Consider the following 16,855-nt stretch of genomic DNA (forward strand, 5'->3'; position numbering starts at 1 on the left):
CCATTGTTCACCTAGGTTTTGTAGCCTATGTTACGCAGTATTCTCTCAGTTCTCTGATTATGATCTCAGAATTCAAAACGAGCGGAGCGCTTATGGGACATTCAAGATGGCGGACAAACTCAATATGGCCGTCAACTATTTTTTGGTCGCAGATGAAAGCTATACCCTTCCTTTTACGATGTCACTAAGTTTGCTATGTGTTTCGAAAGAAATATGAGACATATCACGTGAAGAAATACCTAAGATACAGCAAAAGATGGGCTTTTTCGCAAACTGTTTAGCTAGCTGGCGTACGAGGGGTCCACCAATTTGAGAAAACCGAAAGTTAAGTTTTAGCATATACTAATGATCAGTGACATGAAGTTGGAATTCTAATGATGTGTGCCGATGGCGGCCTGGTTTCAGCGAGAATTTCTCATACGGGAAATTTTCCACTTTTAGGTTTTAAGAAACTAAAATCCCTCGTTTTACGAACTGATTCAATTTATGAATCGTTTCAATTTACAGACCCCCGATCTAGTTTGTAAATTAAGATACCTGTGTATTGATATGCGCTTAGCTTACAAAAGTTCGATGGACCATTAGCTCATATTATTAGGGTAACGATAAGAACATTTTTCCATTAGAGATTTTCTGAGGAAAACCCATCAGGGCAGCCCTATTTAGTTTAAATCTCTCACTTTATCTCAAATGTACAAAATGTTACAAAGTAGTACCGTATCTGTTCGTTGCGTCATCAACCTTCAAGTACCTTATCTTCTACGCCACTTTCATGCTCCACAATTTTAGCTGGCCCTCTCTCTCTCTCAGTAGTAGGCCATTATCCGAATTACACTCTCCGAATTGGATCATCCGACTACCATTAGCCAAATGTGTCGTTCGTAACATTTACCTATCATCCCAGCCTACTGAGTTGGTATCGTTGAAATGTGAAATGGAAAGTGCTTTCCTGAGCAGGCAATTTAGACAAACTGGAAACAACAATGACAAGATGATAAATTGATTTGATGATATTTGACAGAGCTATCAATCAATCCATGATTTGTTATTATTGATAACAAATCATAACTTATTATGTTAATTTTTATTGAAACTATTAGAGTTTAGGTTTTTTTTTATTAATATCGAAGGAATGCAGATTACAACTTCAAGTAATATTGAAAAATGAGTTTGATAACATTATACAATTTAATTTTGATAATATTTCTTTAACCAAACCGGCTCGGGTCGTCCCGAAAACAATACTTACGGAGTAATTCCCTCGATGTCGAAGTAGGTGAACCGGATCAGGACATAGTCGAGCGGATCACCGTAGAAGTAGTAATTGCAGCGAATGTTCCTAATCGGGTGGGACAGGGAAGCGTTGGGAGGGGAGAAAGAGAAAACAAATCGAAAGAAGATCAGTTTTTGTGTTTTTCGTTTCCGTCTGGGTGGGTGAGTGTGATGTGACACTCGTTTTCCTCGAGTGAATGGGAGAGTGAGGGGAGGGGGTTATGGATGATGATGATGACGATGATTGCGATGACGGCGGGTGATGACTGCAATGATCCAATTGGATGAATGTGACATTTGATGGTCGTTGAAGGTGTTTTTTTCGCTCTTGCTAGTATTGATAGCTGATGCTGGTGGTTATGCATGATCACTGGGTTAAAAATATTTTTCTTTTCTCTGTCATCGCCGTCGGAGCCAAATCTAGTTAGCCAACGATGAGACAATGGGATGCAAAACCAAATGGGCTATGTAGACTTTGTGGGTGCTTGGATGCATTCGGACATTTGGTCATTTGGATGGAAAGTTGGCTTGGATTAGCAACCCTTTCAGGACGGATTAATAATATTGACCCATAACAATATTGGTTCTACATTTGGAAGTACAAGGACGAAAAATAGATGCACAGTATCTTCGACAAAGGTGTTTTTCAACATTTTTGCCTCTTCTATATCTTAGATGATACATATGAACAGAAAAACTGTAATCCGTTTGTTAAATGTGTGCCGTCCTAAAAAGGGTTAAACCAAAGTGAGATAATCGACTCAGACAACTGACCTTGGATAGGCACCGGGAAAGTTGGGCGATTGTATCCAGCCCTGGTTCGAGGCATTTTTGAAGTAGTAGAAATCGCACACCGACGGACTCGGTTGATGGCCTGTGGTTACGCCAAAATCTGTCGGAAACAAAAGTCATGAGTAATTCATGTCGCAGAAACTTAATCGGTGGGGAAAACGTACTTGTCAGAAAAATGAAATCCGCTGTGAATCCTTTGTTTTCCGTATTGTTGAATGTGCTGCGGAATTCCAGCAGCAGCCGTGGTCCATTGGAGAGGATTGGCTTCGGAAGGGTATCGCCGCAGAGAGTTTCCACCACTTCGTCCCGGCCGTCGATGTTGAAGAATACCTGGGAGGAAGAAATAGAGCAAAGAAACGAGATTATTGCAATTGCCACTTCTGCACAGCTGCTGCAGCAACTAAGTGTTCTACTAAGAGGGCCATAATAATTTCACTTTCGCGTGATGATAACTTCATTCCCATTCCTGGTTGTCAGCATGGGCGTAGCCAGAGGGCGCTGAAGGGAGAGGTCGTTTCTTAACCCTTTGGGGCCTGATTTTTTCCAAGAACTATTATACAGTTTTTTGAACGCCTTTCAATAACAAGAAATGATGACAAATATTTTTTGGGAGGTGCTAGGTCTTCCAAACTGCTCTTGAGTTCATAACTTGAAGTCTATGCTGGTAATAACAACCTTGTTCATCATACAAGGTGATGAACTGTAATCTACCGTATATTCTGAACCTTCTGAGTGTTCAGCAAATATTATCAGATCATTTCGAATGTTCTAGATTATCTAACTTGTCGGGATGTTCAGTACATAAGATCTACAACGCGATGAGAGTCAGGATTTAGTGGTAATAAATTAACAACCCCGAAACGAAGCACTTCCGAAACATGGTGTATTCGACAAAGTTTCCAGTCATAATTAGCGACATCTATTGGGAAGCATCCATAAATTATGTCAGGTAAAAATATACTATTTTCAACCCCCCTGCTTTTCACCTTTTGTTTGAGAACAATTTGTGAAAACGTCAGTAGAGCGTAAACGAGTAGAAACACTTCAAAACGTGTTTGTCGACGAATCTTCTTTTTTTTTTCTTGGCATATCGTTCGCACTGGAAGGAAGCTGGCTTCTCAGCTTAGTGTTAGTTTAGCACTTCAACATTTATTACCTGAGATCTTTCTCAGCTAATGACCTTTTTGCATGGATATATCGTGTGGCAGGCATGTGCCCATACTCTGTGCCCAAGGAAGTCAAGACTCTTTCCTTTACGAAAAGATCCGGTAATCGTCATACAAATCTCGAGCTCTACTTCTTTTTTGCAATCGTGCAACACGACTATCCGTGTAGAGGCGTCACTACTGTACTGTCACAGACAAACAGACGTAACACTCTTGAGAAGCTCATTGTACATGCGTTTAACGATGAATTTGAATTTCATTTGACCGACGCGATCGTTCCACCAGAGGCGCTAGTGTTCGACCGCTTTGACTATTGATAGTATACACGTTGCTGAATGATGCGAACAAAACTTACAGGCAATTCGTGTAGTAGTGTGCTTCTTAGGCAAACGTCAACTAAAAATCCATCATGGCAGATAGTGCTTCGCGCGGTTCTTGCAACAGATGGCAGTGTGAATTATAAGACTATCTATGAGGACACTTCGCGATTGGGTTGACAGCTCAAAGTGCAAGCACAGTGAACACTAAACTTACCAAAATTTCGTTAAGCATCAGCAGTACTTACCAATCTCCTTTGTTTTCCCCAAGCGATGATTGTCAAAAATTCATGATAAACAAAAACATTTAGCTGATCACAGCTGTCTCATGGATTGCACTTGGTAAACTCTTTGCCATGACATGAAAAGGCATGTGAAGCAGCGTTTTTCTTGACATAATAGGTATGTATTACCAAGTACGAACATCAATTGTATTTACAAAAGGCATTTTAAGCTACTTTTATACTAATTATTCTATTTGTCAGACTTCTGCATGTTCAGGATGTTCTAGGTTGCCAAGTAGGACATTAAGGCATACACCTAAAATTTTTCCCTGACAGGGAAGTATATTTGCAATGACTTTTCCGAAGACAGTAAATTTTATTCATTGGTTCTTTTTATACAGCCATTTTCCGACTGCGGTCATAAATGACCGTGCTGGCCCCAAAGGGAAAACTTTGATCATTTTAGCGAGAAAAGTTACTGGAATAAAGGTTCAGTCAACATAGTAGATTATATAACTTCACTTAGTTTAGAAAGAAAAATTACTGGAACAAGGGAAGACCTGTAGTTCTGAACTCCAGGGTAATTTAGAGGGCCTGGAATACTCCAATCGTTCCTTGATATATCTGATTGATTCGTGAGAAAGCTCAGTGAACATTAAATAACTTCATAGTTTAGTAAGAAAAATTACTAGAACAATTGTAGATCTGAATTTCTGAACTCCGGGGTAATCTGGGTGGCTCGGAATACCCCAAACGTTCCTTGAAACAGCTAATTGATCCGTGCAAAAATTCAGTGAACATGTTAGTTTTTATAACTTCACTCAGTTTAGCGAGATAAATTACTTGAACAAGTGCAGACCTGAAGTTCTGAACTCCAGGATAATTTGGAGGGCTTGGAATATCCCAAACGTTCCAGTTTAGTGAGATAAATTACTGAAACAAATGTAAACCTGAAGTTACGAACACGAGGGTAATTTGGAGGGCCTAGAATACCCCAAACGTTCCTTGAATTAGCCTATTGATCCATGACAAGGTTCAGTAAACTTGGTAAGTTATATATCTTTACTCAGTTTAGCAAGACAAAATACTGGAATAAGTGTAGACCTGAAGTTCTGAACTCCAGGGTAATTTGGAGGGCCTGGAATATCCCAAACGTTCCTTAAAATAGCTCTTGAGATTCTCATAGGTTGGTAGATTCTATTTGAATGTGTAATGTTATTGTTTTTAACCCAAACAATTACTGTTACGTTTGTAGATTTCAAAAAGTGTGCTTCAGGACAGTTTGGACATCCCAGGACATAGCAAAGCAAGTGAAATAGTGTTTTCGTTAAAAGAGTAATTCAGTATTATCTAGCCTGAACATCATTTATGTTCACAAACAGCATTTCACGCTTCGTATGTACTTATAGTTCAATTTTCCAAACTTCAGGATGTTCAGGATGTTCTAGGTTGTCAATTAGGTCATAAAGGCATATACTTCATATTTTTCTCTGATAAAAGAGTATATTTGGGACAACTTTGTCGAACACAGTATATAAATTTGTTCATTGGTTCTTATTTTACAGCCTTTTTTGTACTGCGGTCATATTTGACCGCGCCGGCCCAAAAGGGTTAAAGAACCATTTCAAGTAGGGTAAATGATGGATTCGGCACCCTGAGGGTATTTTCGGCAGCACTAACTTATCGTCCTTTTTTAAACTTATCTACGGAACAATGTACTCAACAGATTCCTTGAACTATAATCTTCCATGTAAATCACATCTTACACAAAACTTTTACATAACATAGGTTTAATCATCAAATTAAATAAATGATTACTAAATTATCGTCATTCATGAGCTGCCGAATAAAATAACACAAGAACAGCTTACAAAAGCTCACCACTTTCAAAGGTTCAATTCTCCGCTCCAATGCCATTTTTTCACAAAAGCTACGCACCGATCACTTATGCACTATTGAACTTTAGATTTGTATATAAAGCACTCGAAAATACTTAATTTTTATGGTTAAAATCTCAAATTCAAATTAATGCACTTTTATTTCCTCGGCAATCACTTTTTATTACGGGACCAGGTTGCCAGAAAACCATATTCAATTGCGGTGTATTTACCTTTCGAATTCAAAGAAATTTGAAAACAAATGTGCAAGTACCGTCGTTGGGGGTGAGATTTGGCCAAAAATGCGTAAGTCCTCATTTACTTTTGAACAAATTTCGCAATTTGACTTGATGTGTTCGGCTAAAAATGAGAATGCATTGCAAATTCTGAGCAAATAATTGAAATTTGATTATTTTTCTTTAAATTGGAAACGTAAAACTGGCTCAAATTCACCCCTTCGAGGGGGTGACATTGGGCCAAACAAATTACACTCAAGAAATTGAACTATCGATAAACATAGGAAACCCTTCTGGAAAAAATGGAAAAAAATAAATGGTAGCCAAACAAAGTTATGTACGTTATATCGAGATAAACATTACGTTATAAAGAGGTTACGTTATATCGAGGTTACGCTATATCGAGGTATGACTGTAATTACAATCCCTAGCTGTTGCTAGGACATGGCCAGAATAAGTCTCGACTGTAGAAAGACGTATCGATCTTGTCTAGCAGCCCTAGTCAAGCGTAAACATTCTGGGACTGTTTGGATAGCACCCGAGAAGAAGGCACCCTTCATTGAATTGTACAGATCGGACTCGATTATCCGGAGACTGGATTATCCGGGATTCGATTATCCGGAATTTTAGATTGGATTATCCGCAATTAGTTTTTTGATATTCTTATTTTTTAGTTTTTATGCATAAATTTGAGATAATATATTATTGCAATGTGAGCGGTTCCACGCCGTTTCGCAAACCCGATTATTTTGGTATTTTTTGAACCGCCTGAAAATTTGCATACAGATTCTTTATGACCAAAAATACCATTATGCACTTTCAGACCGCCATTTTGAACTTCGCCTGATTTTTGAGAAGGGCGTATCGGAAAATGCATGGCAAATCTTTAAAAAACTGTAACTCGAAAACGGTTTGTCCGATCGATTTGAGATCTTCTACAAAATTGTAGGTATTGCTTAGGACTATATGCACGGTAAAAATAAGTTACAGATTATTTTTTATTTCAAAAACAAAATTTTAAAATCAATTTTCTCCAGAAACGCAGTTTTGATTTTTTTTATTTTTGGATTTGTTTTAGGGGACAACTTATGTAATCTATTGCACAATGCTTCAAAATAGAAGAATTATGGACAAAAATGTTATGATTTTTTAAAAAATTACAGATTTAGAAAAAAAAATCGAAATAGAGGAAAACAATAGTTTTTTATGTGAATACAGTCGACTCTCCATAACTCGATATTCAAGGGACCATCGACTTATAGAATTATCGAGTTATAGAACATACCAATACCAAAAGTTTTAAAATCAAAGGTTCAAGTTTCTATATTTCCAATACTCTTATGATCACTTCTGCAAGCAAATAATATCATTTTGTTGATAGCATTTTGAAAAAAAATATCTTTGGACACTTCTTACAAAATGTTCGAAAAATCCTTTATTTTGACAATTTTTTTTTTCATTTATATGTTTTTAAACTTTTATAACAACTTGGAAGTCCTTTATTCACTGCCAAACCAGAAATGGTTCATGTCTTCCTGTATAAAAAAGGGTTTTTAGATGGATATCGAGTTATGGAGGGAAATTTTCCTCCCACGTGGCATCGACTAGTGGAGACATCGAGTTATAGAAATATCGACTTATGGAGAGCATGATGTATGGGAATTTGAAGGGACCGCAAAATCTATCGAGTTATAGAATATATCGAGTTATGAAACATCGAGTTGTGGAGAGTCGACTGTATTTGAAAGTACAGAAAAGTTGCAATCGAAAAGTACTTAGGTAAATTTTTTCTAGGTTGCATCAATTTCGAGATATACTCATATTTATATAAAATTTTCAAATAAAAAAAGAAAAATAGGCCCTTTTCAAGCATATTTCATGATTCTCCATTCCAGAAAAAAATTATTTTGATTGAGCGAATCGTAGCTAAATCGTTTATCGTTTGATCAAAACATTCATGCTTAAGTATTGAAAAAAGAGTGCACGGTAAAAAATATAAACGATATTTTCAAATGAAAATTTGAAGCTAAAAGTTCTTAAAAACCACAACATTGATGTTTTTAATTTTTGGATATATTTTGCGGTTGTTGTACGTATTGTTTAGGACTATTTGGAAAATAAAATATGCACGGTAAAAAATAATGATAGATTTTTAATAAAAAAATTAAAATCGATTTTCTATGAAAATGCATCTGTGATTTTTATTATTTTTGGACATGTTTTAGGGGACAACTTATGTGATTTATTGCACAATGTTTCATAATGGAAGAATTATGGACAAAACAAAAACAGTGGATTGCACCTTACGTTGTTGTGAAAAAATTTCAGATTCTACTGCCTTTGAACGAAGCTTGTTATCGAAGAGAATGGCATTGACGAATTACAAGTTGAACAGGGGGTCACAACCGACAGGTGTGATATTGAAACTTTTTTGAGGCAGCCTGATGAATTTGTATCATATTTTACTCGTAAATTGAAGAAACTAATACCTCATGATTTCATCAAAAAAGAGCAAGCTACATTTTTGAATAACACAAAAAACAATTTGATAGAAGGTGAATGTGTGGTAATTTGTGATTTTTCGGAAAACTACACATTTATTCTTCAAGATGAAGTTCAAAGCCATCATTGGAATGCTCAGCAAGCTACTTTGCATCCGTTTGTAATATATTATCGTCAAGATGGCAATGTCAATCATTTAAGGTTTGTTGTAATTTCAAAAGATTTGCGCCACGATTCTGTATCTGTCAACTTATTCATATCTAAAATGATAGATTTTTTGCGATTGGATCACAAATTAACTGTCAACAAGATATATTTTATGTCTGGCGGAGCTGCATCACAGTATAAAAATAGGAAGAACTTTTCAACTCTTTGGCAATTTAAAATCAAATATGATATAGAAGTTGAATGGCATTTTTTGCAACATCACATGGAAAAGGGCCATGCGATGCCATAGGAGGGACACTAAAACGTATGGCTACCTGAGCCAGTCTTACCAAAAACACTTTACAAAGCATTTATTTCCACGACTCGATATATCCATGAGTCGATGGTCCCTTCAGATATCAACTCATGGAGGTTTGACTGTAGTTATTTTTCTGTACTCAAAAAAACGCACCAAAAATATCGTTTTACATAAATTCGTTTTATTATTTTATTTAAATAATTTTTTTTTATCAAAAATTTTCCGTTTTGAGGCATTGTGCAAGAAATTACAAACAATATGTTGCAAAACATATCCAAAAATTAAAAACATCAATTTTGCGGTTTTTAAGAACAATGAATTTCAAATTTTCATTTGAAAATTTCGTTTATATTTGTTTTACCGTGCATACTTTTTTAAATACTTTAGTATATAGGTTTTGATCAAACAAAAAACAATTCAGCTACGATTCACTCAATCAAAATAAAATATTTCTGGAATGGAGAAACACGAAATATGTTTGAAAAGGGCCTATTTTACTTTTTTTATTTGAAAAGTTTATATAAATATGAGTATATCTCGAAATTGATGCAACCTAGAAAAAATTTACCTAAGTACTTTTCGATTGCAATTTTTCTGTACTTTCAAATAATTACATAAAAAATTATTGTTTTCCTCTATTTCGATTTTTTTTCAAAATCTGTAATTTAAAAAAAAACATAACTTTTTTGTCCATAATTCTTCCATTTTGAAACATTGTGCAATAAATCACATAAGTTGTCCCCTAAAACATGTCCAAAAATAAAAAAAAATCAATACTGCGTTTCTGGAGAAAATTGATTTTAAAATTTTGTTTTTGAAATAAAAAATAATCTGTAACTTTTTTTTACCGTGCATATTTTTCTCCATATAGTCCTAAGCAATACCTACAACTTTGTAGAAGATCTCAAATCGATCGGACAAACCGTTTTCGAGTTACAGTTTTTTAAAGATTTGCTATGCATTTTCCGATGCGCCCTCAAAAATCAGGCGAGGTTCAAAATGGCGGTCTGAAGGTGCAAAATGGCATTTTTGGTCATAAAGAATCTGTATGCAAATTTTCAAGCGATTCAAAAAATACAAAAATTAAATTAAAAAAAAAATTCGTCATGTTCGGTGGAATTGCTCATGTACAATATGAATGGTTTGACAGTTTTGGACGTAGGTAGGAATAGGGGGATTCAAAAAAGGGTTTTTTTCTGGATGCTGGTAAAAAAAATATTTTCATCTTAGGAGCCCTAATGTTCCTAGAAATAATTTCTGGATACGCCATTGCATCATACAAATATAACAACGAAAGAAAAAAAATTTAGCTCTTTTTTCGTGAGTTTAATTTTTTTTAGTAATTCGATTATCCGGAAGATTTGTTTATCCGGAGTGAAAAAATAATCGATACTCCGGATAATCGATTCCGACCTGTATAGAAATTTTTACCTACGATACAAGTGATAAATACTACCATAATGTCAAAAATTCAACCCTGAGGCATTTGAAAAACATAAGGCTTGCTTCAAAATAAGTCTTTAGTCTACTTTCTAAAAATTCCAAGAAATAAAAATTTTCAATATTTTGCGTTGATAAAAACGGAATAAATTATGAACAAACAAACAAAACGGAACATACCTGTATTGCATGAGTTTTAAATGATTTTTCCAAACCGGAGGCCACCATCTTGGATTTCAAAATGGCGTCGGACATCAACTTTCGTCATCTACTCGACGCGCCCGTTCTGAAAATGCCCATGTGGCATGGGTTTTCAATGATTTTACTAATCCGGAGGCCGCCATATTGGATTTCAAAATGGCGTCGGACATCGATTTTCGTCATTCCCTTATCGTGCCCATTCTTAAGGCTAAGTAGCCCGTCATTCGTTTTGGTAGCAATGATGACTTTGCTGCTTGCAATTTCAAAGTGATAAAACTCAGTCTTGATAGTTTATATTGACGTAAAAAAATATCACTGTTCGCGTAAACATACATAAAGTACGCTGATACTTTTTCAGCTGTGTCAGTGCAAAACCAACTGATTTTCTTTGATTCGAATTCGTGAGATAAATTAGCAACAATCAACAACGATGCGTACAAGTTTCATTGACGGCCCACTTCGCCTTAAAATATCTATATTGCATGGGTTTACAACAATTCTTACACTCTTGAAGCCGCCACTTTGGATGGCTAAACGTGAAATTTTAATTTTCTTTATCCATCGTCCAACAATTTTTATTCTATAATATTATCAATATTATTCTGTTAAAGTTTGTCGAACACGCTAGCAAGATTAAATTGAGTTTTAACATTGTTTGATCCAAATTTGTACTCCGCTGAACCCAGAAATTACAGTTTTCTTAATATACATGGTATGTAAAACATGCATTGGTATTATTTTTTCAGGCCCTAGTCAACGGGAATCAAACATAATACATTTATGAATTCATTGACCATCAATTACATGTTGCAAAAGGCAATAAATTACAATAAATGCCCAAAGATCGAGCACCGCATCGTAACCTGATGATAGTTAAATCATGCATGACACATGTACCGGAAACGAATGAATTGAACAAGTTAGCATTGCTTTTTCTTTCGGAGTGATGATTGTTTTTATCGCATTTCACTGATCATTTAGAACGATTTGAAAACAATCATCATCATCGACTGAGAAAAGGCAGTGCTAACGTGTTCATTTTTTGTATTCATTGAAGCTCACGGTGGTGCTCTTGGCTCACCCACAGTCACGGTGCTCCCCTGACCGTTATTATCAGAAAAAAATCTCCATCAAATCTGTGCTCACCAGTCGTTTTCTATAGCTAAGCTGCATGTCTGGGCAAAATTTCAAAAAAATCGTAGGGCCCGTTTTGAAGTTACGCCCTTTTTATTGTATTAGTCCATAAATTCAAAGGAAATCAGAGATATTTCAACGGATTTTTATTGGCCGTGATTATCAGAAGAAATAAACCATCAAAATTTGTTTCAAAGTAAGTGTTTTTAGTTATTTGTAACTTCTGGGCAAAGTTTTGAATAAGAAATTTGTCGAAATTTTGAGTTACGCCCTTTTTGAAGTGTAACTATTAAAATAATGAATTTCAATTAAACTAACCGGTAAACATGTTCAAATGTTTTCAATGATACATTGCACTCAAATGCCGTCAAAATCTTTCACAATGGACCGATTTTTCATAGCCTCAAGCTATATAAGGCATTACGGAGCCAATTTTATCTTGCTATTATTATTCATAAAATATTGTTATAACCCAAGTAGCTGCTCCCGGCTATTCTGGCTAACTTTGTTCTGCCCCAGAACTTAAACCTTAATTGCTGAGTAATGCACTATTGGCCAAACTGTGCCACTCTATATCACTATCAATACTTTTTGTGAACATTTGTAGCATAGGGTGATCAAAGTATTTTGGACAGACCGTTACGCGTATATAACACTGTTCGACAAAAAAAAATTTTTGGATGGATCAGGGACGCGTTTATATGGGTCTTGAAGTGCAAGCAAAGTAAAGAAGGAGGCCGTTTTCAAATGATTTGCAGCACCCATGGATTATTTTTTAATAAAGCTAGAAAATTTGGCATTTTTAATCACAAAAAGTGTAATAAGCAAAATATCAATATATTTTTAAATTCAATTATACAACCATTGAATTTGTCAAATCAATATTTTTTAGCACTGGATGACTTCAGGGAAACGTGCACCATTTCAGAAGAATATTGGAATCTATTTTGCATATGAATTTGGAATGTTAACGATCATTAAGCAGGTACGTGTGGATGTACACCATATAAAAACTACCTTTTTTTCTATTTCACACATCTGGTTCGTTATATAATAATTATTATAGGTTCAAGAAGAAGCTTGATTTGGATTTGATTCTTTGCTCCATTAGATAAAGCAATAAGCAATGGAATTCAGTAACATTTGATTTCAACAAGGATACGACGACTATGGAAAATGTATGTGTCTGTTATATTTATAGGGGCTGGTTGGTCTAATAAACTCTCAGCAGAAATACAAAATTGATATAGGTTGGACACTGACATGTAAGTGGTCTTACATGCGCTAGCTGATTTATCAGGAGACGATGTCTGTAAAAAAATGTAATAACATTGTTATTTGCGATTTCTAAATATTTCTCATTAAAAATAGTTTACTTATCGTGAGATTAATTTTCATCAGAATATCCCTACAAAAATTACAGAATAACAGAAAATAGCAAAAAATAATTTAGTAATCAATATTATCACATTTTTTTTGCGAAAGCCGCTCAGGCAGGCATAAGCTCTTTATGATTCACTTTGTGCACAAGGCTGATCATTTGTGAAAACTGATTTAGTGGTAACATGCCTGCTTCTTACTTCTAAGATGAAACAATTTCTGGTTAAACCATTTCCGATTTTTTTTTATTCTACATTTCACATATTTTTCGGCAATTTAAATCTAACTTTCAGTTTTCAGATTTAGAATAAATTTCACAAAAAATGTGATATAATCTAAATGAATAAAAAACACTTTTTTATATGTCTTCCTGTTTAAAGAAAGAAAAACAGACATTCCGTGAAGTTTCGCAAAATTGTTTATCATAAATGTATTGACAAATTGTTTCTTCACTTAATCGAAAAGCATTTTTACTTATTTAGAGGATATGGGAATGGGGGTTCATAAATGGACACGTTTGGTCTCATAAGGGAAACGAGTTTAAAATTAATTTTAATGGTCGACTTCTTTATGTTCCCAATATGCTTACAACTAAACCCATTTGAAGAAAACATTCCATTGAACAAGAAACTAACGCTCCATTTGAAAGTTTGATTAAAACTGCCAAAAAAGTGTAAAATGTTGAACCAAAAAAAAAAAGATTTGGAAATGGTTTAACCAGATTTTTTTTTCATCTTGCAAGTAAGAAGCAGGCATGCTACCACTTAACCAGTTTTCACAAATGCTTAGTATTGTGCACAAACTGAATCAAGAAGAGCTCATGCCTGCCTGAGTGGCTGTCGAGTGGTGTCACAACAAAGGTGAAATTGTTGATTACTGAATTGTTGGTTACTATTTTACGTTAGTCTGTAATTTCTAGGGATATTCTGATAACAAATGGACCTCACGATAGGTAAGCTATTTTTAATGAGTACATATCAAAATCTTTGGAAATCGCAAATAACAATATTGTCACATTTTTCATAGACTTCGACATCGGTTCCTGATAAACCGACTAGCTCATGTAAGACCACTTACATGTCAGTGTCAAACCTAATTTTGTATTACTGCTAAGAGTTTATTAGACCAACCAGCCTATATAAATATTACAGACACATAAATTTTCCGTAGTCGTCGTATGCTTGTTGAAATCAAATGTTACTGGATTCCATTGCTCATTGCTTTATCTAATGGAGCAAAGAATCAAATCCTAATCAAGCTTCTTCTTGAGCCTATAATAATTATTATATAATGAACCAGATGTGTGAAATAGAAAAAAAGTAGTATTTATATGGTGCACATCCTCACGTACTTGCTTAATGATCGTTAACATTCCAAATTCATATACAAAATAGATGCCAATATTCTTCTGAAATGGTGCACGTTTCCCTGAAGTCATCCAGTGCTAAAAAATATTGATTTGACAAATTCAATGGTTGTATAATTGAATTTAAAAATATATTGATATTTTGCTTATTACACTTTTTGTGATTAAAAATGCCAAATTTTCTAGCTTTATCAAAAAATAATCCAGGGGTGCTGCAAATCATTTGAAAACGGCCTCTTTCTATACTTTTCTTGCACTTCAAGACCCATATAAACGCGTCCCTGATCCATCCAAAAAAATTTTTTTGTCGAACAGTGTAATTTGGCCATTTACGGCAAAATCAAATGGAAGTGGCCAAATTATATACGCGTAACGCACTGTCCAAAATACATAAAACACCCTACATTACAACATTTAGATTTTTCACAAATCTCCTGGATCCTGGAATACAATAGTACTGGATCCTGGAATGCAATAGTGAAAGAATTGTTTAAATGAATCAACCCATTCTCAAGCCAACTCATAAAGAGTAGGCATCAATACTTGAAATGCGTTTAAGAAAAGAAGAAATATTCGGTATTGTTTGGATTCATTGATTTTAAAATTATTGCAGAGCTTAATTTCACATGTCTTCCATAAAAATCAATACTCAAATCAAACCTCTCTTGAAATGATTACACACCATAACCCCGAGTTTCATTTCCCCGAATGTCATTAACCCGAGAGTCATCACCATATGCTGAATGCTGAATGCTATTATCCCGAATTTATATTTACCTTGAATGACGTTGCCCCATGATAATGGAATTCAAAGTAAAGCCATTCTAGAAACTGGAACTCGGGGTTCTGCTTTTCAGGTTCATGATATTCGGGGTAATGGAATTCAGAGGAGTATAATATAAAGAAGACTTGTAATTGAAAGAAGAGATTTATTGTAATTGAAAGAAGAAGTAATTGTTCTGTGGTCGTGTTGGTTACCTGCTAATCTATTTACCATAACAGAGTTTGAATCTTACACAAATTGATGATTTATTTGTAAACTTTATTTTTTTCCATCACAAACTTTACCTGTGAAGTAACGACTCACCCGTTGCTATAATAAGTGAAGACAATTCCCAGACAACCAGAAATCGCATGAAAGTTCACGTTACAACTCGTTTATTCATACTAATTACATCAAACCCGCAAAACACCGTGGATAAACTCGTCAGTTTGATAAGTTTCCTTGCATAAAACACTTCTTTTCTGATTTCTTTTATACATTTTGTTTCGTCTCGTACACTCGTACAAAGTAAGTCGCATCAATCCGTAGCAGCTGTCAAATCAACATTTGTTATCATAAGTTAAGTCGCATAAGATCACAGGTTGGTTCGGTAGAATATTTATACACTCGCATTGTATGTTATTATTCATCACATAATATATGCACGCATATCGCCTCCACTTTTGTACGTAGAAGGCCTTTTCGCGACATCTTATAAGTGAAATTTTGCACATATAAAGCCTCCAGGTGATTTCATTATACGTACATTTTGGTTGTCTGGGAAACGAAAATAAATCATACTTTGCTAAGCAAACCTTTCAAACATCTAAAATTAAGCTCTGTAAGTACAGTTATACTGACGACTTCCTTCGTAAGGGAAGTAAAGCCGTTGCTCCCGAGATGAACTAGCCCAGGGCTAAAAATCTCGTTAATAAAGATAGAGAAAAAAAATAGAAAACAGTCGCCTCTCCAAATCTCGATATTGAAGGGACCATCGAGATAGGGAGAGATCGAGACACTTTGTTAATGAAAACTAGATTGAATACCCCTTCATTACCATGAAAATAATAAACAATCAGATGTCAATTCGCGTTCCTATTTTGTTTTGAAACCCAAAAATTTGGTCTATTAACCATCGATAATAGTCATATCGACATATAGATAGAAAATTGGGAACAACAAATCAGCAGAAACACATTAAGATATGGAGATATCGAGATAAGGAGGATATCAAGATATGGAGAGAGAAAATATATACAGGATGAAGGGACCGAAGAAACCATCGACATAGAGAGAGATATCGAGATCGAGAAGTGGCAAGTCGACTGCACTACAATTTTAAATTCCATTATATTTCAATAAACTCCATTATAATAACGGAAATTCTATACTTTGCATTATTTTTTTCAATTTTGTATCGTTGCCTTCTACATCTTTAATTTCATTTTATTCCATACCCTGCTACTCATAACCGAAAACTCAAGTTCGAAAGTATTCTTTGACGTCAAATTGCGCTTCGATATACACCATGAATTGAGATTAAATAATCTGAATCGTGTGTTCATTGCTCCACCAAACTATCCAGAATATTGTTGAATAAGAACTAATTTGGTAACATGATAAAATTTGCTCCGTAATGCCTTATATCGCTTGAGCCTATGAAATATCAGTCAATTGTGAAAGACATTGACGCCATGTAAGTGAAATGTGCCATTGGAA

At 34.9% G+C, this 16,855-nt stretch overlaps 1 protein-coding gene across 4 annotated transcripts in view; it reads right to left on the reverse strand.

Annotated features, from left to right (window-relative positions):
* Positions 1-16,855, reverse strand: part of LOC5568377 (cubilin) — a 245,578-nt gene that overhangs the window by 39,824 nt on the left and 188,899 nt on the right. For all 4 annotated transcript variants that reach the window (XM_021838243.1, XM_021838241.1, XM_021838242.1 and 1 more), the window contains exons 5-7: positions 2,229-2,394; positions 2,047-2,164; positions 1,250-1,339 (exon numbers count right to left, since the gene is read on the reverse strand). In XM_021838243.1, coding sequence (XP_021693935.1) covers positions 1,250-1,339; positions 2,047-2,164; positions 2,229-2,394 — 374 coding nt within the window. The remainder of the gene's footprint in view (positions 1-1,249; positions 1,340-2,046; positions 2,165-2,228; positions 2,395-16,855) is intronic.

The sequence above is a fragment of the Aedes aegypti genome, chromosome 1, assembly GCF_002204515.2.
Source record: "Aedes aegypti strain LVP_AGWG chromosome 1, AaegL5.0 Primary Assembly, whole genome shotgun sequence".
Lineage (NCBI taxonomy): Eukaryota > Metazoa > Arthropoda > Insecta > Diptera > Culicidae > Aedes > Aedes aegypti.